The sequence below is a fragment of the Xenopus laevis genome, chromosome 7S, assembly GCF_017654675.1.
Source record: "Xenopus laevis strain J_2021 chromosome 7S, Xenopus_laevis_v10.1, whole genome shotgun sequence".
Taxonomy (NCBI): domain Eukaryota; kingdom Metazoa; phylum Chordata; class Amphibia; order Anura; family Pipidae; genus Xenopus; species Xenopus laevis.
This window is the reverse complement of record NC_054384.1, coordinates 6,739,132-6,764,787: the sequence shown is the minus strand read 5'-3', so window position 1 is coordinate 6,764,787 and position 25,656 is coordinate 6,739,132. Positions and strand designations below refer to the sequence as shown.

The following is a 25,656-nucleotide window of genomic DNA, read 5'->3' as shown; positions in this document are numbered from 1 at the left end:
TCAATACTGTATATACAGTGATTATTGCTAGGATGTTAATAATTTTGGTGTACTTATACTAAAAGAGGTTAACATTATTGAAATTTGTGCTTTTCTCCTAAAAATTCTTGAATTAAAAATGAAATAATTAGCAAGTTATATTTATTTATTTTTGCTGTTGGGATAGGTATACATCAAGGCTCATTTAATGGGTACAAGTATAAGTACACTTAGTAGCCTGCCTTCACTGCTTTAAACAGAATCATGTGCAGTTCAGCATATGTTGTACAGAATAATGTGTAAGAAGTGATCAAATTAGCAACTGGTAAGCAGTTGCAGATCAGTAAACATCTGCGTTTTCAGTAATACAGACCAGTTATTGAAGCAACTATTGAGTTGAACAGGTACACAGTAGTGATTGGCGAATCTGTCATGAAACACATTGAAGTGAATGGACTTCTACATTTTTTGACAAGCAACAATTTTTTCATGCCTGACTATTTTTATGTGTGCGACAATTTTGACATGTGACAATTTTTTTGTGTGTTACTAGAATTTGTTTTGCATATATGTTGCCAGAATATGAAGGACAAAAAAAACAGATCCTCTTTTCCATGAGTTATAAAACCTTACTAGTCTTGGAATGCTGCCTGTGACTTTTCTGCCGGCATTTATCAATTTCTTTTGTATTCAGGAACAAGAACATGGAAACAAAAAGGACTAAAGTCCAACAAGTAAAACTGCTTAATAGGCTGCAATTTATTGAGTAGCTGTTAGAAATAAAAAAAAAGTTCAAGAAATATTCAATTTTAAGTATTTTCTATAATAACAAACTTCAAAGTGTGTTTGTACAGAAAAGTCTAGACTCTGGACTTGCCAGAAAACACTATGAAAAAGGCAAATAATAATGAATAGCAAAAACTATCAAGGATAAATGAAAATGATTGTGAATAGTTGCAAACAATAAGAAATTATCGGTAATGGATTCTATTCTTAATCACAATGTTCATTTATCCCCCAATTACCTTACCCTAGGCCAATTACTCTCACATTATTACCTGTGGGTAATGTGTGAAATTATTATGGCTTGTTCCACAGAAAGGTTTTGAATTACTTCTAATAAAAATGACTATTTAGTGTATCTAACACATACCTCAGCAATGGCACAAGCAACAAATTCTTGTCAATGGCTTAATTGAGGCAGTAAGTGGTGTTATTACTCTGTAGATGTGTGTTCAATCCTGACTTGTTCATGAATAATGTATATTATATTAGAATGTTTTTTCAGCAGGACTAAAAGATTCATAAAACGGTGAAGATTCTTCTAGCTATTCATTGTTTTTGACCTCTTATAAAGAGATTTGTAACAACAATAACAATTAGCCTCAGACTCGAGTTTTTGTTCGCCATCACTGATGAAACATTTGATGTTTTTACGCTTCACCCTCTTATATTGTGCCTTGTGCAGATAAAGGAACAACACACATGACCTTGGTTTTTGAAAACATGACTAAACTCGCAAACTCTAAAACCACGACTGTCATTGAATGTATTTCAAGTTCAGAATATAAAAAGGACTAGTAAAAAAAATTAGAGTTTTCAGTTAATTCGTAGAGAAAAAACCTCTAAAATTCTGATTGGATCAAAAATGGTCCAATAGGATCCATGCATCTCCCATTGACTTCTAAAGCACTTTTAATTAGTGAAGTTTGGTATTCAAGATTTTTAATACACGTTTTCCGCGATGTGTGGGGAAAAAATTGCAATTTGAATATTAGTAAATGGGCTCCTAAATGTCAGCTTTGTTTCATGTAACACTCAAGTACAGCAATAGGCAAATATCGTCCACTGAAACTCACAAAACATCATTTTTAGATGATTTATTGCTGCAGTTAATAACCGCCCTGGCACTGGCCTTAGGCATTAGATAAGTAGTTCCCATCTGTAGGGCTGACCCTTTAGGGATTCTAAATATAGTAGAGAATGCCCACCTTAAAGAATGTTTATGGTAAACATTTAAGTTGAGTGCTTATTTCTTAACTAACCCTGTTAAAATAATGGCCACATTTTTAATATTATAGCTTTTTATCCATTAAAAGGGAGCAATAACCTATTGGGAAACTAAGGGGGTGATTTGTCAACATTCAATTAGAATTTTTGCTACAATTTGTTTTTGAGCTAAAATCCACAAATTTGAATTAAAGTTTCAAAAACTAGAATTTTAGATGTTTATTAAGCACAAAAAAATTGAAAAACTTGAATTTATACATGAAAGCTGTCACACTCAAGCAGAAGTCAATGGGAGTTGTCCTTAACAAAATGAAAGCGATTTTTGTTTTTTTTAAAGGTTTGCAAAAAATGTTTAGCTTGTAAATGCTGACAAATTTGAAGTATTCAAGTTAGTTCCACAATTATTTTGTGATGTTTTAATAAATAAGCACACATTTGAGTTTCTTAATGTGAGTTTATTTTAAGTTAAACAAATCCTCACAAATTCAAATTTTGCTTAATGTGGGGAAATGGGTCTTGAACCCAAATGTCCTGATAAATTTGTTAATGAAAAGTTTAAAAATCTACTTATGAATCTTTTAAAAAATATATTAGCCCTGCTAGATGATCAATTGCAGGCTCGTATGGGTTGTGCTGTAACCTGGAGTGCTGTAAATTCTACAATCTATTACATAAAACTAGTTAATGTCAAAACAACAAAACTGTGACATTTGTTAACGCTATATAAAATGCTGGAATCCTAAATAATGTATTTATTATTTATTCATTCATTGCAGATGATAGCTTCAGATGGCACCCAAGAAAGCTTGCCAGTCACTGTGAACATCATAGTAATAGATGCAAATGACAACACTCCAACTTTCTCCAACATATCTTACAATGTCAAGATTTATACGGACATGAAACCAGGAGAAAGCATCATCCGAGTAAGTCTTCCCCTGCTCATTCAATGTCAATCTCAGAAAAAAAATTCTTCATGAGATATATTTCTTCTTGATAGCATGCAATAATTTAACTGGCCGTGACATAAAATGCCTATGAAGGAATCCATCACAATGAATATTTATTTGAAAGAAAAATCCTAGCAGTGAATCAGTTCACAGTTTTTCATTGATTTATACAGATCCAGACTTTAATTTGACACAAACGGGTCTGAAATGCATAAAACAAATCCATGTGAATAAATTTGGTTCTAGTTAAGATATCTGTGTAAGCCATAGGTTACTGTAGTTTTTACATGCTCTGACATCTAGGGTCTATGTTTGGTCACATGGGTACTTGATTACACAGAGGGCATTGTCCTAAGTCTTTACCCTGTTGTGCAAAAATTGAATATTGTATTTTGAATATATGATCTAGTTATTATGTTTCATTTTGATTTTCAGTATTTATTGTCGGTCAGTTCCAAGTTTTTTAACACTCATCTCACTGTTAATAAGAAACAGCACAAAATTACAACCATAGAAAGGAAAGGTGTGATTACATACAGTAGACTTCAACAACATCTGCTCTTAGGAGCACATGCCTAGATTACACTACCATTAAATAATTTTGTTGGGATGATTTCCCTATAGTAGTGGTGGAGTGGTTTACCCTTATTAGTATTAATAGGGGTCATTTGCAACCTCTAAGCCAATGTGCGAAGGTCAAAAATGGTTGTTCCTCTTTTGCAGAATTGCCACAGGTCTCTAAGAATCATCTAACCAAAATTGTCACTAAAGTGGTTTACTTCAGTGGTTCATTACGTTAGTAAATATAGCAGATATGACCATTTAGTCATTTCGAATATTAGACATAGTTTTTAATAGTACCCTTTATAAAGACAATTTGAGTTAACAGTGAACAATGTTAATAAGGATAAATGTCATAATTGAGTAAACAATTATTTTATAGAAAAAATATCATAGTTTTTATATATTAGAATCAGAGGTAACTTTTATTTTAATATCTGACTGGTGGACAGTCTCTACTATATATATATATATATATAATTCTCATAAGATTATTCATTTCTCAAAAACCTGTAACTAGTGAACCAGTTAAAGTAGTAAGGAGTAAATTTCAGATGATGGTACACAAGGATCCATGGGAATAATGAATCCAAACACTTAAATAAATGAAAGTGTGAAACAATTTAGTCAGTAGTTATTAAACTGAGATCAATAGTTCAAGTTTATTTGCAATCATTTCTAGTTACAGTATTTATTTGCAGTGTGCAAAAATATCAAATTGTTCCAAAAATCTTGAATAAAATAGCATATGAATGTTGAAAATACATCTCCCATTCTCTTCTATAGAAGTGTGACGGGATTTTGTTGTTTTCATTTGAGTTTTTAAGATTTTTTTGTTGGCTACATGTCAAAAATTCGAATTCATAAAACTGAAATTTGAAAATATTTGAATTTGTGTTTATTTGTTATTTTCTTGTGTTATTTGAATTTTAACAGGTTTGGCCCATGCAGTTGACAATAATTTATTATGGAACTGTGGGAGAGTTGGCTGGGTAATGGGATTAATACATTACTTGTTAGCTACTACTCCTCGTGCAACAGACTCTAAGGCCTTATAGTCACTATTTGCTAAAAGAAACCAGTAAATCAAATTTAAAACTCATAAGCTGGTTTGCCTAAATCTAAACAATGCAATTTAAATTCCTAGACTGATTTAGGTCATGAACACTCCCTCAGCAGACCCTCGTTCTACCTGTAATTTGGTTTTGATGCACAAATTGAGTTAGTCGCCATATTAAATCCATATTTCTGTGGTATATTTAAAAGTTAAAATCAAAAACTAGTAGAATGAACAAAGATCAAACAAAAAAGTAATCTGCATTAAATGTCCATCACATTGTGAGACTACTGATTAAATGAGTTAAAAGTTTAAATGGAGTGGATTGCATCTCAGTAAATGATATCTTGTTTTGCTCAATTTGCAAAATAATTTTAGCATTCATGGACTTATATTTTGGATATATTTTGACCCCATTTCTCACAGAGAAGGACTGGGGTGCTATATGTAGAACTACATATGACATATTATCTATTTTAGCATACAGTATCTTCAATCTTGATTTTTCTACTTTATTTCCATTAAATGGATACAATGCTATAATTTCCACTTTGTAGTTTACATAACCTATTGATATACAAACACTCAGATTTACAAGAAAATGTCATGACAGTGATATTTTTCCTAAGCAGTTTATTTTTGAATAAGTACATGGGTATAAAAAAGTAATCTGATTCTTCCAGTTATGACTTAACCTAGTTCTTATTGTATAGAAACAACTTGTAATGCAGACGATATTACTGAAAGCTCAACTTGAGCATGTTGTCTAAGGATTAAAAATTAGGGATGGGCGAATTTGATCTGTTTCATTTCGCCAAAAACTTTTCCACTGGCGAAACATCACCGACGCCCATTAAAGTCTATGGGCATCGACAAATTTTTGACACACAACACCATACAAGTCTATGGGCGTCATTTCCGCGGTGAAACAAGGCAAAAAAATTCTCCCATCCCTATTCAAAATCTAGTGTTTGTGCTCAAGCTTTAATGAACTGCATTTGCCCATGTGATTGGAAAAAGAGGTAATTATTTAATTAAGGAGAACATTTTTCAGGAAAGCATTTAGTAATATATGTATAATGGTACCCTTTCTGAAAGGTTAAAACATTTCACCATGTAACTATGATGTAGCCTGGAATACATACATATCTTGATATGTACATTACAATTATAAATTAATATTCATGCCCATGCAGGTGGATATGACCTGTGCCAGTTGGTGTTTTCTCTTGAGTTTCAGCCATTGTCACACTTGAATCGGACATATGGTATGACAGCTGTTCAGACTTGTTACATGCAGTAATTAAGATTGAGTTTTATTATCTGAGGTGAGTTTGAACCATACCATGAAATCAAGAGAGCGTGGTTTAGCAAATACAGGCTCAGCTGGAAGGTCAATTTCTGAAAGAGGCTTAGGGGCAGATTCATTAAGGGTCGAATTTCGAAGTTAAAAATACTTCGAAATTCGACCCTCGAATTGAAATCCTTCGACTTCGAATATCGAAGTCGAAGGATTTAGCGCTAAACGTTCGTTCGATCAATCGAAGGATTTTTCGTTCGATCGAACGATTAAATCCTTCGAATCGAACGATTCGAAGGATTTTAATCCAACGATCGAAGGAAAATCCTTCGATCAAAAAAAGGTTAGCAAACCTATGGGGACCTTCCCCATAGGCCAACATTGACTTCGGTAGGTTTTATCTGCCGAAGTAGGGGGTCGAAGTTTTTTTTAAAGGGAAAGTACTTCGACTATCGAATGGTCGAATAGTCGAACGATTTTTCGTTCGATTTCGTTCGAATTCGAACGAATTTAACCAATTCGATGGTCGAAGTACCCAAAAAATACTTCGAAATTCGAATTTTTTTCATTCGAATCCTTCACTCGAGCTTAGTGAATCGGCCCCTTAGAGTCTTCAACATAGACAATATATAAATAAATAATCAAAAAAAAAAATTTTTTGACAATTTTACCATGTTTCCCCTGCAGCACAAAAGATCTCTTTTTTAAATCTAGATAATGATAGTTATGATGATTCTAAAGGCGGGAATACTGTTACTCTTGCCAGTGCTTGTTTGCATTCCTAACAAGAGTGTCCTTGAATATACAAAGTAAATTTGTTTCAGCCTCTATTAATCCATATTCATATTTCATGGACTTTTTTACAATTGATTTGGATTTTAAAGATTTTGCTACCAAGTTCAAAGCACCTGTGGTAAAGTCATTGTTTTAACATTTATACGTTTGTTATTGAAGTTAATGCAGTGAAATACATTTGCCTAAAGGGGAAACATATATATTTAATCTAGTTCCTTGTTTAAAAACATTATTATTAGAAAAGAGGTAAAGATTCAAATGAGAGAATGGGAGAAGATGAAACATAGGGATATAGAAGAACATTTTTCTTTTCCTTTGAGATATTCTCAAGAAATGGGAAAGATGGGAAGATTTATCAAAATACAAAATTCTTGCTGATGTTTGTGAGAGAATCTTACATGTCAGAAATGTTATGGAGAACAATTTTGCTGACCTTGGGTATATCATTTTTGTTGCATGAATCTTGTGAGCGCCTGAAAAAAAAAATCCTTTCAAAAGTTCACATAAACTGTAACCACACAACAATTGGAAAATTCTTGAAAGTATTGCAGTAATTGGACTGAAAGTTTTCCATTCAAGCAAATGCTGAAACACAGATTGCTTTTTGAAAGTTTGAGCTCCTGAATTTTCAGCAAAAAAAAGTGCTCCTTACAATGTTGAGCAAAATAAACCTTTGGATGACTGATTCAGCAAGTCCTTTGAGTGCCATTCTTCTGCATTGCTTATATATATATATATTTTTATATATATATATATATAACAAACAAGGGAAAGTTGTGCTCACCACTATTTTTTTAAAACCATTAGGCAGGGGTGCAATGAGGGTGTGACCACAAAATACATATAGTCAACTACAAGAGTTCCTCTGCACTCAACCCATTATCAATATATTTAAGACAGCGACATTTTGTGCATACTGCTACTAAAAAATGCCTTACCCTTTAAACAACACAGGGATTGTTTGTCCATATATTGCAATATATTTAAGCTGGCCAACTACGTCAAAGTCATCCCATATCTGGCCAGTCCTACGCTTAATTTTCATCTGATTCATTAAGAATTCAATTGCTTAATTATACATTTTACAAAGGGACTAAGTTTTACCTGCAACTTACTAGCTGCTTTCAAATTAAAACTCCCAAACTTGGCTGCCCTTTTATTAGACACCAGTGGGATCACCTGACTATAGCTGGGAGGGGTGGGAGCTACAACATGGAGCTGGTCACTGCTCCTGTATAACTATAACAAACAAGGGAAAGTTGTGCTCACCACTATTTTTTTAAAACCATTAGGCAGGGGTGCAATGAGGGTGTGACCACAAAATACATATAGTCAACTACGACATTGACGTAGTTGGCCAGCTTAAATATATTGCAATATATGGACAAACAATCCCTGTGTTGTTTAAAGGGTAAGGCATTTTTTAGTAGCAGTATGCACAAAATGTCTCTGTCTTATATATATTGATAATGGGTTGAGTGCAGAGGAACTCTTGTAGTTGACTATATATATATATATATATATATATATATATATATATATATATATATATATATATATATATATAAAATTGTGTTTTTTCTTTCTGTCCCTTACCCCACCAGGATTCTTCCACAGGAATGAAAGATGTTCTTTAAGAAAGATACCTTTAGCTTATTCACTGAAATTCAATCTGATATTTGCAAAAGCACCAGATCAGCATATTTAAATTATTGATATACTTTAATATGAAATCAATATAAGCCAATAAACAAGCCAATATAATATTGTTTTAAGAGGGACAGATGTTTCAATTGCTTAAACAATTCAACATTACTGATGCTCAATTGAATAGTGCCAAAACAACCAGCATGAGTTCTTTTCAGAAGACTATTTTTATGTGTCTGTAATTTTCCTATTGCAATAACGTATAATGAATTTAAGCTGTATTTATGTGCAGCTTTCTCAGAAGCTTGGTCAGGATGTTCTGCACTAGGTTGAAAGTATTCATCTCCACTCCACTTTGCATCTATCTGGCTCAGATTGGGGCATATCATTAGGTATCTCTAAAAATTGCAGTAGACAAGCAGATGTTAATAGTTGAGAATGTTTTACAGTAGGCGGTACAGTTAAATATTTATCGGGGATCAAACATAGGAGGCAGAGGTTTGCATTAGAGAAAGAAAGAAAAGAGGGTTGAAATACACATTTAATGCTATGAATTAAAGTTCTGGATTGCTCTGCTTTGTGGTTGCTGAGCACCTAAATACCTAAATAAAGTTTTTAAACAGAAGAAGAATAGAATTGCAAAATGCAAAAAAAAATGTAAAACTATTGTTTTTTTATATATACAGCTGATAGCTCTTGATGCAGATGAAGGAATTAATGGACAGATTACTTATGAAATCTTGGCTGGATCTCAGGGAAAATTTGAGATTAATGGAAGAACTGGTGTTATCACAATCTCCCCAGGAGTGTCAGTGTTGGTTGGAGAAACATTTGCTTTAACTGTGAAGGCATCCGACAACGCTCCTCTCAGTCAAAGAAGGTACCACTTTCAACCAAATTGGGACATATCTTGCAACATCAACAAATCTACTGTACCTTTTTCAGTTCTACATGCCCTCAATATCTCTATTTGATAGATCAGTTTCTTGTTTGAATAAAGATGGCTTATTAATGTGCTCCTTTACTAAATAAGAGTCTGACTCCTGCCTGGTACCAGGTTGAGTAGCTTCAGTTGTAACATTTCCAAGAAATAAATGTAAATATAAAGTTTAGTAAGGAGCATTCATTATAGTATCCAAATTGTTTGGGTTCTAGAAGTACAATCACCATTAGAATTCCACAGATGATAGTGGTCAAATGTATTAACTGTACATTGTAAAAGGACAAATAATGCCACAGTTAAAAAAAAGCTCCACATCCTTTATTCATTTATTAGTCATGGTCACTTTCCTGTTGTTAGAGACATCCATGTTTATTACATTTGAAATCTGCATCAGGGTGTTAATTGTTTAATTGCTATTTTTTAATTTGCTAACCAGCCTTCATGAAGTTAAACATATGTTAGACAATTTCTATACCCAACAAGATCTGATGAAACTGTAGGTTCATGATATGAAATTTCCCAGGGGAAGTAAGTTACTCAAAGAAACTTGCCTTCCAGATATCAATATCAAGTTTCCATATGATCTAATAAAAGGAAAGGAAAAACACATAATAAATGAAGATGAAAATTAAACCACAGTACTTAATCTGCTCTTATATACAGTATAAGAGAGTGCACTGTTATTTCTTAAATATTCACTGAGAAGAACCTACTTATAGTGATGTCTCGTTTTTGACGCCGGCCCCCTTTTTTGACGCCGGCGAATTTTTGCCGTGAATTTTCGCGGGCGTTTCACGAATTTATTCGCTGGCGGTGAATTGTGCAAATTCGCCGCGAATTCGCGACTGGCGAATAAATTCGCCCATCACTACCTACTTATGTTTGAAATGCAAATTTTTCTGAAATTAATAAATGCTCAATTAAAATGTTATCTCAGATTTTATTTCTTTAAAAAATCGAAAAAAAAAAATTTTATGTGCAGAAAATGATGGTTGTTTTTTTTTCCTTAAGCCTCCTGATGCAGACATGTATATACTTTATTTGGTCTATGGCCTTGGGCTTTAGAAAGATGTTATGCATACAAAGACAGCTCATACGATCAAGTTATTAAATGCATGGAATTTTTTGATTATACTTTTCCCTTGCTGTGAGTAGTTTTATCTTACTTTTACAGGAGTTCTATCACCACAGTATACATTGAAGTTCTTCCACCAAACAACCAGAGCCCTCCACGCTTCTCACAGTTGTTGTATACTCTTGAAGTTAGTGAAGCTATGCGGATTGGAGCCATTTTATTAAATCTACAGGTAAAGCATATTCTGGTTTTCTTTAAACTTGCAGTTAAAATTGGATATTTTAAACACTATCTAACATCAAGTATAATAAAATACACTATTTAAAGAAAACTTTAAAAATGTATTTTTGATTATTTTTTTAAATTCCAGGCTAGGCTTATTCTGGACTTCTCTGTGATTACATATATATTTTTTATTTTTTTCAGGCTACTGATAGGGAAGGAGACCCAATTACATACTTAATTGAAAATGGAGATCCTCAGAAAGTCTTTAATTTATCTTTGAGGTAAGATAACTGTTATCTCTCAGCTAAACATAAAAAATAGACTTTTTAAAGTATTGTACAAATATTTAGACTTTAGGGATTGCAAAAAGAACAGTAACTATATAACTCATACCAAGGTTAAAAATGCATTAAAACCCCTATGATTACAGAAAACCTAAAACAGCAAATATCTTTCCATTCTTGGAGGTGTAAACTTGAGAACTTGAATATAAAAATGTGTCATCTAAAAAGTGAAGAGTTCAAGTCATTGGAAGTTTTTTTTTTAGCAAAATTCAAGCTACAGTATTTTTCATTTAAAATCAATTGAAAAATGTGTAAACTCATTTAAAATAATGGGTAGAATGTGAAGTCACTCTAAGTTGTTTCTTTGTGTTTTTAAGTAATAATGTTTTTTGCATTCAAGTTTTTTTAATAAATAAACACAGATTGTATATTTACATTTTTTGTGTAATTTTGATAAATCAGCCTCTAATGTAACAATGGCTGAAATATGGATCATGGTGTACCAGTAGATGATCATTTGGCAGCCAGTAGCCATAGATGGCCGTTGTTCACAATGTAATAGGACCTTAACATTCCCCTTAGAGTGGTAGGTCTTAGTAGGATAGCAACACCAAAGAAGACCCCATATAAATAAATTCTGGTGGCCCCTGCCTCAGTGCTATAGTTCTAAATGTACCTAGAATCTCAATCACAAAACAGACAAGAACTGCTGCTGTGAATAAAAATCCATGTTCATTTGAATGCATTATTCTGTACATTTTTCAATCATAACTAAATGCATTTTCCCCAATGCTGTTCTTTAACCAAGAATTCTACATTTAATTCAAACATTACTATATGCTCTATATTTGTGTCCCTGTAGAAGGTTTTTTATGATTTACTGTATGCATACAAGTACAGGTAGCTAACCTTTCTGCATATAATATACCCATCACACAGAGTAAAAATGGTTATTCTAAGATATAATTTTTAATAGTTTTCAATTTTTGGTCAACAGAAAATAGTATATTTATAAAAACATGAAAAATGAACCATAATGAGAACCTCTGTGTCAAAATATGTATATTTAACATATTTTTATGTATTTTTGTCAAAAATAACTTATTGTACATTTATAAAGTAATTGTTCACCAATTACCTCTCTGTTAATATCTCTCTGTTAATAGCAAGACTGGCTTTTGAAAAATGTGCTGGCTTTAACTTCTGATACAGTTGTAAAAACAAAATTATTAAGCCTTTTGCCAACTGCCCAGCATTCTGCAATAACTGGAATTTTTACAGCCCCCTAAACTCTAGTACAGGAATAAAAAAGAAATTTACTGAAATAGGAAATATAGAACTTTTATAGATTTCTTTTTTATTCTGTCCTTCACTAGTCTTTCCAATTGGGTTTTTTAAAGTTGTTATTACATAGAGGTAATTTTAAGCTTGTTAGAAAGAGTAGCTGTAATTTTTAATTATTCTAGTTCATGAAAAGGTGAAATAAGGTTCAATCTTGGACTTGTACAAGAAAACATCCATTTTAGTTTTTCTCATTGTGTTCAATATATGAACGAGAGGTGAATGCAAATTGGACATGGACTTAAAATTAAACACCTTTCAGTTGCATGCAGTTCAAGTGGTGCAACAGTGAGCACCGATGTGTAACACATAAAAAGAGCCCTGTTGTTAAGGGCTCACTTGCACATTTGTCCAAATGTGAATTGGATCTCATGTGTCCCTTGATTCAAAGAATATTTTTAAATTAACTACTGCATCATATAAATGTCAAACCTGAGTCACTACCTAATGATGTTGAGCATTAAGTTTTTACTGTAGATCCCTGCTATGCTTGACTAGGATCATCTAATTGGAACCAAACAAATATACAGATGAAGCCACTTGGATTTGTGAGTTAAATGCGTCATGACTCAGAGTTAATTGAAGAAACTGTGTTATCTAAAGTTATCTTAACTCATTTAATTCATTTAACCTTTTCATTAGCATACCAAAGCACCATTGTTCACAATGGTGAATGCTTTAATTAGATGGGATGTTATGTCACAGTTTTCTGTGTTAAATGAGATAAATGGGATATCTGTGTTTAGTTATTCTGTGTCAAACAGACAAACCAAAGTGGCTGCATCTGTATGCTAACATCTCAATTTCCATCAGGGGGTTGCAATTTTCAAGTAGGCTTAGTATTTAGCTATAGCATCAATGGTGGATTTGTATTTCTAATGCCATTTAAAGGTCCATTATTAGTGATGGGCGAATTTATTCGCCAGGCGCAAATTCAAAATAAATAATTCACAAAACTGCCGCGAAAATTTGTCGGCGGCAAAAAAAAATATTTTTTTTTGCCATTTTGCGAATTTCGCAGAAAATTCGTGAATTTTTCAGCGAAGCAAAACTCGCCAAATTCGTCCATCACACGCCAAATTCGTACATCACTATTTAATTCACTTATATTGTTAATTACTATACTGGTAATCCCTAACTGATTAATTTTGTTGTTTTGGAAATATAACTAGCTGTTAGCAGCTATATTCTGGTAATACATTGTAAATCCTTGTTACAACTAACAAACACCTTGCTAGTGTCCCTTTTTTTTTTTTTTTTTTTTTTAAATCATCCTCTGCTTCCTATGCTTGATCTCTTACTTTAGTCACCAAAGGACAGAAGGAATCCACAAGAGAAAATATAAAGATTTTATGTAAACTCAAGGTTGCATGTTAGCAATGTGTTTTGTAATGGTAGAAGAACACAACAAAACAGAAAAATCTAAAAACTTAAAATGATTATAACATAGTAGAATGTTTGTCTCCTCTTTCTTTTCAGTTCTGGACTTTTAATGTTAGCAAAAGGTTTAGATAGAGAAAGTACAGATCGCTACATTTTGATAGTAACAGCGTCAGATGGCAGAGCAGATGGGGTAAGTTTCTTTGAAATTTTTCTCATATTTTTTACTGAAATTGGTATCCTGTTAGGCAGTGGTGCCCATTGAGTATTAACCTATGACAATGTTGCCCTCTAAGCTCACTAGGGGTCATTTATCAACACTGGGCAAATTTCCACATGGGCAGTAACCCATGGCAACCAAATTGTTGCATTCATTGTTTTACTTGCAGCTGGCTGAAAAAAGCCAATCACTGATTGGTTGCCATGGGTTACTGCCCATGTGCAAATTTGCCCAGTGTTGATAAATAAGCCCCATTGTGTTTTCAGACTGAAGAAGAATAATATGAAGTGGGATGCGGGAGCCAAATTAATTTTCAGTGTAATATATTTCACTTTCATTGGAAACGGAGAAGTAGTTTGATGAAACATTTAGGATGGGCCCATTTGGTACCTTGCCATCACTTATACATTTTAGTGCAAGTTACAATGAAACTCTTTTGCTAAAGTAGTAGTCTCAGAGAAAGTGATGTAAATGTATATCAATATAATTGAATCATTCAAGTACAATGAATCATTTAGGAATTGGTTTTCTAAAAAGACTGTTGTGTGTAACCTGTACCTATATGGCTGGCATTTCATATTTTGAAATTAATTGAAACATTTGCAAGTTTATGGTTAATAAAATGTAGTTTTAGGAAAATATTTAGCCTCGTTTTGCTGAGAAAAAAAGGTCCATAGATTATAATGGATAGTAGATTAAAATGCAGCAAGAAAAATCCCACTGACATCAATGCATTTGGCATTTTGCAAATTTTTGTCAAAGAGATACAAGTCAAATTGGCCCATCAATATTCAGCATCCTATGTATTTTTACATTTTTGAAAATGTGGAGAATTGTATAAACTCTAGAAGTGAAACAAGAAGCAGAGCTCTTTTATGACCGGTAAAAATACTATACACTATTGAAACATCTGTTTTGCAATCCATATAACCCATTATTGTAGGGTTGTATTTTGATGTTACATTTATAGAGACTTGTAACTTTCTGACTAAGATTTAAAAAAAAAAATACATGTTCCTCACATCAAACTATTGTTCTGACAGTTCACTCTTACCTTCCTATCCTGAAGTAAGAGGTAAAAATATTAAATTATCTCTAGTTGCCAAAAAGGGGAATTTCATTTTAATATAATGATAACTAGATCAGACTCTGAATCAGCCTTTATTATAACCATTATACAACAATGTTGTATTTTTCCATAAACTGAAAAAGTATCCAAAACGTTTGTATTTGCCAGTACAAATATTTTCGGCAAAAAAATTCACATCTTCTCCAACCTCCTTGTAAAAGTCTGATATGTAAGTTCAGGTGGAGTCTCCTTTTTTCTAACCATAGGATTTTGCCATGGACATTAAGGGGCACATTTACTTAGCTCAAGTGAAGGATTAGAATGAAAAATACTTTGAATTTCAAAGGTTTTTTTTTACTACTTCGACCATCGAATTGGCTACTTCGACCTTCTACTACGACTTCGACTTCGAATCCAACGATTCGAACTAAAAATCATTCGACTATTCGACCATTCGATAGTTGAAGTACTGTCTCTTTAAAAAAACTTCTACTACCTACTTCGCCACCTAAAACCTACTGAGCACCTACTAAGCTTTTTTTGATCAAAGGAAAATCATTCGATCGATGGATTAAAAATCCTTCGATCGATCGAAGTATTTGCGGTAAATCCTTCGACTTCGATATTCGAAGTCGAAGGATTTTACTTCGATGGTCGAATATCGAGGGTTAATTAACCCTCGATATTCGATCCATAGTAAATGTGCCCCTTAAGATCTGCTGGTGAATAATACTAAATTTTTAAGAAAAAAAACATTTAGATTAATTATATAGGAAAAGAATAATTTTGTATTATTACATAATTGTGATTATTGCATCTGGCCAAATGAGGAGCATTATTTTAGTTATTTACAGTTTGTTGCTTTTATTGCTTACACAAAAATGAGAACCAGTGAGTATTTAATTCTACAGGAGCTGATCCGTAAGGTGTTTTATGTGTCGATTCTCTCTGACCTCAAATATTCCAACTTGTTTTTAATTCAATGTCATGCTTCAGAGATTTTGCCCTTTTGTTTAGCAGCCTCGCACCATTATTAACCACATGTTTTTATGATGTCCTTGGTATTTGTACATTATGGCAGATGCCATTTTATCACAGCACATTTAAACAAACAATTTAATATGCATAATTACATAGCTTTAGCTCTGCTGCAGACATGGAAAGGAAAACAAACCAAGGTGCAGCAAGAAGTCAGATGACAATAGGCAAAGGGCCTTCTTAGCAATAATGAATAATTTAGAGCAATTTGAATAGCGAGAAATGCTGAAATGTAGCACATATTGTAGTATTATAATCTGAACTAGATGGTGTCGTTTCTGAAGAAACCACAAGATGTTGGCTTTGAAACGCAAGAGGTGTTGGGGCCAGTCGCCCCTGGTGCATAGAGAGTACACAAAGCTGGTAGAATCTGGTTTAAAACTGTGAAAATTGAAGCAGATCAAATTGTACCATTAAAATCAATCCAAAAAACCTGATTGGCTGTTTTTGGCTCCACCCACTTTTAAAATTTGAATCCCAGTCCCCCTGTGACCGACTGTGCCAAGTTTGATGTCCCTGCCATTAACTGTGAAAGAATGGCAGCAACTTATATATTGACATTGATTAGCAATAGGTAACATTTGATTGGCTGTTTTAAGCTCCACCCAGTTTTCCGAATTTTAACCCCAGTCACCCAGTCATGGTCTGTACCAAGTTTGGGGCCTCTGGCTTTAAAACTGTGAGAATGGTAGTATTTGAAACTTTTACATTGAAGTCAATAGGTAAAATCTGATTGGCTGTTATTGGCTCCGCCCACTTTTCCTAAATTTTGACCACAGTCACCCAGTGAGTAATTGTGCTGAGTTTGGGACACTTGGCATGGACGCCATAATAATAGCAGCAATTTGGCGTTTTTCATTAAGGTCAATGGCTGAAGTCCGATTGGCTGTTGTTGCCCCGCCCCCTTTTTTTCCTAATTCTGAACCAGAGTCACCAAGTGACTAACACTTTAAGGTTTCGGAATCATGACATTAAACCTGTAAAAATGGCAGCAGTTTTATGTTTTTCTCTTGAAAATCAATGAATGACATTTGATTGGTTGTTGGTGGCTCCACCCACTTTTCCTAACTTTGAAGTGCAAACACCCAGTGACCACATTTGTGATATTCGAGGTCCATGACAGCAATAATGTGCAAATGGCAGCAATTTTAACTTTTTCCCATTGAAATCATCAAAGAAATCTGATTGGTTGTTTTTGGCTCCACCCACTTTTCCAGATTTTGATCCCGGTCCTCCAGTGACCAACTGTGCCAAGTTTGAGGACCCTCCCATGAACAATCTAAGAGCGGCGAGACTGTTTTAACTTTTCCCATTGAAACAAATGGCTAATATTTGATTGGCTGTGGTAGACTCCGCCCACTTTTCCAAATTCTAACCCCAGTGACCCATGGTGCCAAGTTTGGGGTCTCTGGCTTTAACACTGTGGGAATGACAGTGTTTGACATTTTCTCATTGAAGTCAATAGGGAAAATCTGATTGGCTGTTTGTTGCTCCGCCCACTTTTTGGAGTCCCCAAAATGTGACAGAACTTTTCAGGTTGACCCCATGACTAAGTGACCCAAGTTTGGTGAGTGTAACTTTAATGCTGTACGAGTGGCAAAAGTTTCAAATTTCCCAATGAAAGTCTATGGGAAAAAATGGGGTCTTTGGGGGGCCGCCACAGGGCCACGGAGGGTGGGATTGCTTAACAGAGCACAAGCAACCTATTCGGGTATGAGCCGAACAAGTGTGCAAAGTTTCATAATTGTACTCCTAAAACTCTGTGAGGAGTAGCGTTTAGAAAATTGCTAAAATTTCATTGGCTGTTGGTAGCTCCGCCCACTTTGGGGTGCCCCCCCAAAATACATATTTTTATTCGGGGTGGCACCAACAATATGCGGTCCGAGTTTGGGGAGTGTAGCTTCAAAACTGTACGAGCGGCATCGATTTGAAAATTTTCCCTGTCAAAGTCAATACGAAAAACGGCGTCTTCGGTGGTCCGCCGCACGGGCGCAGTGGGTGGGATCGCTTATTAAAGCACAAGCAACGTACTTTGCTATAAGGCGAATAGGTGTGGAAAGTTTGGCGCTTGTACCCCTAAAACTGTAGGAGGAGTAGCGTTTAGAAAACCGGGGGGCGCTAATAATAATAAGAAGAAGAAGAAGAATAAGAACGAGCTGAACTAGTAGATCAAGATGTTGGCTTTTTCAAAGCCAACATAATTATTCATAGTAATTATTGGGTGTAATAAGTCTTCAGCAAAAACATGTGTTTGGCTGGACTGCTAAAAGCTGGATGGCATTTTTGCCAATTTACTGCTATAAAAATATAATGGGCAGCCTGGCCTATAGGCATTGGTGACTTCTAAAGGATAAGATGCTATTAAAATGGCAAAATATAAATTATGGCATCATTGTCCTAGTAGAATTCTCAGATGCCTGCAAGTTTACAGCTAGATAAATGTCTATATTGCTAATACAAAAGAATACAAATGGAATAGTTACATGCAATCTCCATGGCCACAAAAGCCTGGGCCTAGGGTGGCAGATTTACGGGCACTGAAGTCTCCAGTTGTGTGCCTGACAGGATACGCATGCACAGGAAGGGGAAATGGAAAGGTATGTGGAAAAGGAAGGGAATGGGAAGGAGAAGGGGCAGGGAAGGGGTTGAGGAAGGGGTGCTTGGTTTGTAAATCTGGGCCTGGGGATCCCATTGTGTTTTCATGCATCTAAAACTGACCATACACTTAAAGATCTGCTCATTTGGCGAGGTAATTTAGTCACCTGATTCCAAACATAATAGTTTCATCTAACTTATTCAGGTAACATATTAGATGAAATTAAGCAGACACTGGGATGTGGCAGTATGTAGGACCTGGAATCACATTAAGTCAGGTTTTAAGTTGCGTGACTGGAAGTGTGAATTGTTGAAAACCCCACCATAGGTATTGTATATTGCCAGATGTTGTAGTCACCTCATTTACAGTTGTTTGTTCTACTTTGAAATCAGTGGCCTCCTTTATGACTCTTTCCAACCATCTCCTTGAACCAAAATATGCACATTTCTGTCTTCTGAAGAGTATCCTTTTACATGTAGATATGGGTGTCCGCAGAAGGGGGCAAGAGGGGGCATTTGCCCCACCCTGACTTCTCCAGCTAATTCCAAGAAATTGTTTGTGAATTTCATTCATTTCATTCATTTTCAACACAAAATGTTTTTTGTACTTCCCATCCCAAGACAAGCCTTACTTACAGTTTTATTCTGCATTGTCATGACTAGGTTCATCTTCAGTGGGATGTTACCCTATGTGATATTAGTTTACTTGCCTCCACCTGGAAAATTTTCTGTGGTCACCCATGCATGTAGATAGATGGCTTGGTCTTATCCTCAGTTCCTATGTTAGGCCATTCACTAAATGAGTCTTCCTAATGACTGCTACACTGGACATACTGTATATACAGTATACCACATTACACTTGTACACGTAGGGGCCCACTCACTAAGTTCGAGTTAAGGAATAGAGGAAAAATAGTTCTTATTTCGAATGGAGCTTCTGATGAAGTGACGTATTGGTCACGAATGCGTCAAGCTACTCTCCCTGCCCTTGTGTATATATGGTTTTATTTTATCAATAAAGATGAAGTTTTACTCTACATTTGGTTCTGCCCTGGATGAATTGTTTCCTGGTTGCCACCCGTTTGTCTGTACCCTATGAGATGTGTTGCTTACTGCCGTTCCAGACCGGCACCTCTCCTCGACAACCGGAAGTCACTTCTGCCTATCCGTAACGGCGTTCCACACTGTTGCGTATGTTTTTTTTGGCTACTTCGACCATCGAATTGGGTACTTCGACTACGACCTTCGAATTTGAATCGAACGAGTCGAACTAAAAATCGTTCGAATATTCGACCATTCGATAATCGAACTACTGTCTCTTTAAAAATTTCTTCGACCCCCTAGTTCGCCACCTAAAACCTAGCGAGTCCAATGTTAGCCTATGGGGAAGGTCCCCATAGGTTTGCTAACAATTTTCTGATCGAAGGATAATCGTTCGATCGATGGATTACAATCCTTCGATTGGTTTGATTCGAAGGATTTAATCGTTCGATCAAACGAATTGTGCAAAATCCTTTGACTTTGATATTCAAAGTCAAAGGATTTTAATTCGGCAGTCGAATATTAAGGGTTAATTAACCCTTGATATTCGACCCTTGATACATCTGCCCCTTGTTGTTCTTAGAGTGTCTTTGGGTGTATCAGCTTCAGTTGAGGTGTGTTGCTTAGTTTGAAAAAACACAGGAATGTGATGTTCGTTAAAAATCTGTTTTTTTTATATACCAACAACATTGTCATGTAACAGCTGCCTAATTGGGATTCATGGCACCAGTTTGACTGACTGACATTTTCATACCTCACCGTTGTTATTTATTGTACATGCAATGTGCATTTACTTTGTCATTTCTATTGGCTATAGGGTTAAATGTTACCACTTGTTATCACTGAAGACTTTCTATGGCAAAACTACTTTATAGAAAAACATATTGACCCCCTTTTTTAAACTGAAGATTTTCAATTTTATATATGTCATTTAAAAGGTTGATTTTTATAATTACTTTCCTAGATGCCAGTATCTGTAATTTCTTTTTCTAAACTTCAGGTAATACCAGGGTGATTAAGTGAAAGTGTCCGGCACATTCAAAATTTCTTTTTTACTGTCTTCTGATTTTACTTCTAATGTAGAAGTAAAAGTTGTGAATGGCTTTCCACACTGCAGTTTTTCTTCAAATGGATTTGGAACAGGAACATTACATATCATTAAGAGGGATTTGTTACTGTAATCTACTTGCTGTCCATTAGAAACAGATAAAAGCTGAAAAGAAAATATTGCTAAAAACTAAACCAAGAGTACGATTATATGGTACAAGGTTTAGAGTTCATATTACTGGTAACATTTTAAAGGTCATCTGCAAGACATGGCATTGAATTTCACATTCTGTTTAAGAGTAGTGATGGGCGAATAAATTCACCTGTCACAAATTCACGAATCTCCCGTGAAAATTTGCCGGCATCAACAATTTTCGGACGCCCATTGACTTTAACGCCAGCGTCAACACTGATGCGAGCGAGTTTTCAGACACACGTCCAAAATTGAACGTGGGCGTCAATTTCGATTTTTTTTTCACCGTTTCATGAATTTTGCGGGAAATTCACACATTTTTCGGCAAAGCTAAATGGGAGAAATTCATCCATCACTGTTTAAGAGTCTATATCTATAGAAATAAATTAACGAAATGGAAGCACTTCAAACAGGGTGGGGTATGAGATATAAATTATAATTATTGTATCAATGAATAAGTCATCAATGCATTAATATTTGTGGATTAGAGGAGAGAAGGGAGAGAGGGAATGGGGTTTAACAGGAAGCATTCTGCAGAAGATGGAAATCAGAGGAAACAGGAAGAAAAAAACTGAAAGGCAACATAAGAAAAAAAGCAAAACCAGCATTAGTTGGAACTAAACAGTGAAGAAAATAAATATGGCTATTATACATATAACGCAATAGCAAAGGGCTAAACCAATGTTATAGTAGCAAGTAACATGGACCAACTGGTGCTTTTTTCCAGATTATTTGGCCTAATGATGGCCTGCTTATCCTGTAGCCTTCCTGTACTTTTATTATTCCTATGTACAGGGAAAAATGTAAGAAAAAAGGTGAATTGCTCTTAAATTTTGCACTTCACACTCATGACATGTGTGTAATAATTGAGCTCTATTGAGTGTGTAAGACCCTTAGGTACTGCATGATAAAGTCAGCTTTAACATTAAAATGCTGTTGTATGTACTCACATATGACCCTGGTGCAAAATTGGCTTCTGTTACCCTACCCTGAGACATGTAACCATACACTCTCCAACCTTCCAGCCTCCCTGTTTGGTGAATGGTGCCCCCAGTGGCTCCTGGGGGGCAGATCCAGGTGTAGTTGCACCTCACTCCTTTAGTGAATAAAAACAGGGAACTTTTTGCAGGAAGAGTTGCAATATGTTTAGAACTGAAAACTTCAGTAGAGGTTATGAATAGTCTGCATTAGAGCTTTTAAAATGCTCTCTTATTCATTAGTTTAAAAACTTCATATGCATCCTGAAATTAACCTTGGCCTCCTTAGACCTGAAGCTCTCTTTTTGGAAGACAGCTTTTCCTTTTTATCTAGTATAAAATAATTGCAGAGACAAGGGAAAATCTGAATGAAAATTATTTGTTACATGAAATCCATGAAGTATCCATTTAATATTCATGTGTGGATTGTACATAAATTATTTGAATTCTGTTTTTTTCTTTTCTCACTACTCATCTGATTGCTTGCCATTTCCAGATATTGATGTAGTCTTGGCTAGCCCCTAAGTGAGCTGCCAAAGGCTCAAGTCTGGAAATTTGCTAGGCTAGCAACTCGTTTGTATGCAACTTCTTAAACTCTGCTCCTTCTGATGACTGTTTGGGGAAAGCAAACTTTGAAAAAGCTCCAATGAAAAGCTGTTGAAGTTTGTAACAGTTTTTCTGAGTTTATAAAGCCTACTATATGTCAGAAATGATCATGATATGTATCTTATAAATATATATTATCAAGCTCAGAAAGCAACTGAAAGGTTTAATAATGGAAAGTAGTTCATAGTGTATATATTTACATTAAATCATCATACTGGTTTTATACAATAAGTCCACCAGCTACAAGGGGTAATTTACGGATTCTCAAAGTGCTGGTGAAAGGGCATCTGTGCTCTCTGCACCTTAGCGAGTATTGTGAGAGTGGGCACATTGCATAGGGAAGGCAGTAATGACTATTACTTATTAGAATGCCATTCAGGAGAGTGGTAGGGGACAGAAGGGAAGCCATATTTGCCTCCCCTTTCATCTCATGAATACAGGGCTGCCAAATACAGAGAGTTGTATTCATAGGGCAGATGCAAGTTTCTGCACTCAATTTTGGAAAGCAAATACTGTACCTGTGGCCATTCAAAAAAAAAAAAAAACCACAAGACAGGCCACAAGTAGCACAAGTGATCAAAAAAACTTGGCGTTTGCACCTGTTTATTTGCATTACATTTATTAGCTACCCTGACCTGCACTAAGCTCTACAGTGCTTAGGGCGCTTTGTATAGCAAAGGAATAGTGAGGAAATTGGTTAAAGTTTAACTAGTGATGGGCGAATTTATTCGCCAGGTGCGAATTCGCAGCAAATTTCGTGAATTTTTCGCCGTTTCATGAATTTTTCGCCATTTCGCGAATTTTTCAGGAATTTTCCAGCAAAGCGAAATGGCGCAAATTCGCCCATCACTAAGTTTAACAGTGTTATAAAATTTGGCTAATGATAAACCTCTAGTTTGATGGAAATATTTTTTCCACCAATGAAAAATCTTTTTTTTTTTTAAAAATGTTCCCTTATCTATAAAGAAACTTAACATCTCTTTTGATTAATTTGTTCTTTTTCCCTGTCAAAATGTATCGCCATAAGAAAAGTTTTTGTTTCAATGCTTTCTGAAGAAGGTTCCCTGTGCAATACAGTTTATTGTGCAGCAGGTAAATCTAATATTCTATTTTTATTGTGGAATATCCATGTTTTGACTTCCACCACCAGATTCATAAACCATAGCAACCAGTGCTCCATGACCTTAGGAATTTTATGCATGACAGATACTAAAACACATTTCATCAAGAAAAAAAAAAAGAGTTTGTGCTATTTCCATTTGATTAATTAACCAACAGCTAAGCAATATACAGCAGTTAATCAGTCTATATGAACACAAGCTATTTCGTTCAGTGGGATGACTTTATAAAGCATTTTGAGATTTTTGGAAATGTATATTTTTATCTTTTTCATTGCAAAATATATTCATAGTTACATAATTAATTGGGGTTAAAAAAAGACCCCATAAAGGTTAATCCTTTAATTTATCATCACCACTATTGCTTATGAAAATCTTATTATGCGCAAGGTCTAAAGGTTGATGGATTAGATTGTAGTGCTGAAGTGCATTCTTAGGTAATATAGTCATAGCAAATCTATTCATTGGCAACCCTTTTTGAATTTCTGGCTGATCAACTGTGGTATGATCAGGAAATCTCCCATACGGAAATATAACAGCAGATGTAAGACTTTTATACATTTGTGTGGATGCCCAGCTTAAATGTTGGCTGATGTTTCCATTGGCACATACTGTAGGTAAATGTCTTATAAAACTATGAGCTTTATATTAATAACCGTTAAAGTGAATAAATGAAAATTATTTCCCCATCTAACAAAAATTCAATCCATATGAACACATCCAGACAGCATGGGCAGAGAATATACTTCCATTTGAACTGTCTATTAAACTTTACTGTAAATGAATAATCCTTTTTATTGAAAGAGAATATCTAATATCCAAAATTCCATTTTGTGGTATGATTGGAGAGACACCTTTATTAATTTTTGTTGCATTAAGTAGAAACCCTGCACACCAAGGATCAGTAGTCTGGTTTGAAAACCTCACAGGTTTTTATTAATCTTTGAAACCTTTTGTTCTTGTCCACATGGCCGTGCGTCAAGGTGTATCTGCTTTAAAAACGATATGATATGATTTCAGAAAATCTTAATTCACTTTAACTCTGAATCTATCACTCTGCATTGTTGAAGTGAAACTGTAAAACATGGAGGTTTTATTTTTAGTAAAGCAAGGGGGTAGTTTGAATTATATTGTATTTACATTTGGGAACTTGTAGCATGACACTGTGTAATAATAAAAAAATAAAATACAGCATTCTAGTCATATTCTTTTTTAAGCTTTGTTGCTTTTTTAAGCCATAAAAAAGTGTGAACATTATACATTCCCTCAGTCAGAAGGGATGTGTTAGGAATAGAAATAGAGATGAGCCACTGTGTTACACAATTAATTGGTTACTAATTCCAGAAGACGCTACAAACATAGGGGCGGATTCACCAAGGGTCGAATATCGAGGGTTAATTAACCCTCGATATTAGACTGGGAATTAAAATCCTTCGACTTCGAATATCGAAGTCGAAAGATTTTAGCGCAAATAGTTAGATTGAACGATCAAAGGAATAATCCTTCGATCGAACGATTAAATCCTTCGAATCGAACAATTAAATCCTTCGAATCGAACGATTCAAAGGATTTTAATCCAATGATCGAAGACAGTACTTCGACTATCCAATAGTCAAATAGTTGAACGATTTTTAGTTTGAATCCTTCCTTTCGAAGTTGTAGTCGAAGTAGCCCATTCGATGGTCGAAGTAGCCCAAAAAACACTTCGAAATTCAAAGTTTTTTTACTTCGAATCCTTCACTCGAAGTTAGTGAATCGGCCCCATAGTGTTGCTATACTGGTCAAAAACCTTTTTCTTTGAGTGCTTAATTGACAATTGTTTAAAAAACTCACAACTTTGATAAACCATCAACAATATAATTAATAAATCATCACCAATATAAATAAAAAGGCAGCACAAATAGTCTATAAGGTTGTATTCAGTCATTAGCCTTACCTGAATGTCTCAGTTGGCAACTTACACAGATAGGAAGGCTCAAAAATCCCTTTTGCTATGTTACCTAACTGAAAAAGAATTTATATTTTGACAAAGCTCGCTAAATTGGAAACTGTCAGGAGGAAGACATGTTTTATTTGTGCTTGTAAATATCCTGCAGCGTTGACTTAGGTATTTTAGAGTTGTGAAAAATGACTATAAATCTATTCAGAGGGACACTAACTCTAAAAGGAAAATGTCTCCTTTATTATGAACAGCTGTGTTATAAA

The 25,656-nt window shown here is 34.7% G+C and overlaps 1 protein-coding gene across 4 annotated transcripts in view; it reads left to right on the top strand.

Annotated features, from left to right (window-relative positions):
- Window positions 1-25,656, top strand: part of LOC108697174 (protocadherin-15) — a 404,849-nt gene that overhangs the window by 181,631 nt on the left and 197,562 nt on the right. For all 4 annotated transcript variants that reach the window (XM_041570856.1, XM_041570857.1, XM_041570855.1 and 1 more), the window contains 5 exons: window positions 2,766-2,915; window positions 8,986-9,179; window positions 10,417-10,549; window positions 10,744-10,823; window positions 13,647-13,740. In XM_041570856.1, coding sequence (XP_041426790.1) covers window positions 2,766-2,915; window positions 8,986-9,179; window positions 10,417-10,549; window positions 10,744-10,823; window positions 13,647-13,740 — 651 coding nt within the window. The remainder of the gene's footprint in view (window positions 1-2,765; window positions 2,916-8,985; window positions 9,180-10,416; window positions 10,550-10,743; window positions 10,824-13,646; window positions 13,741-25,656) is intronic.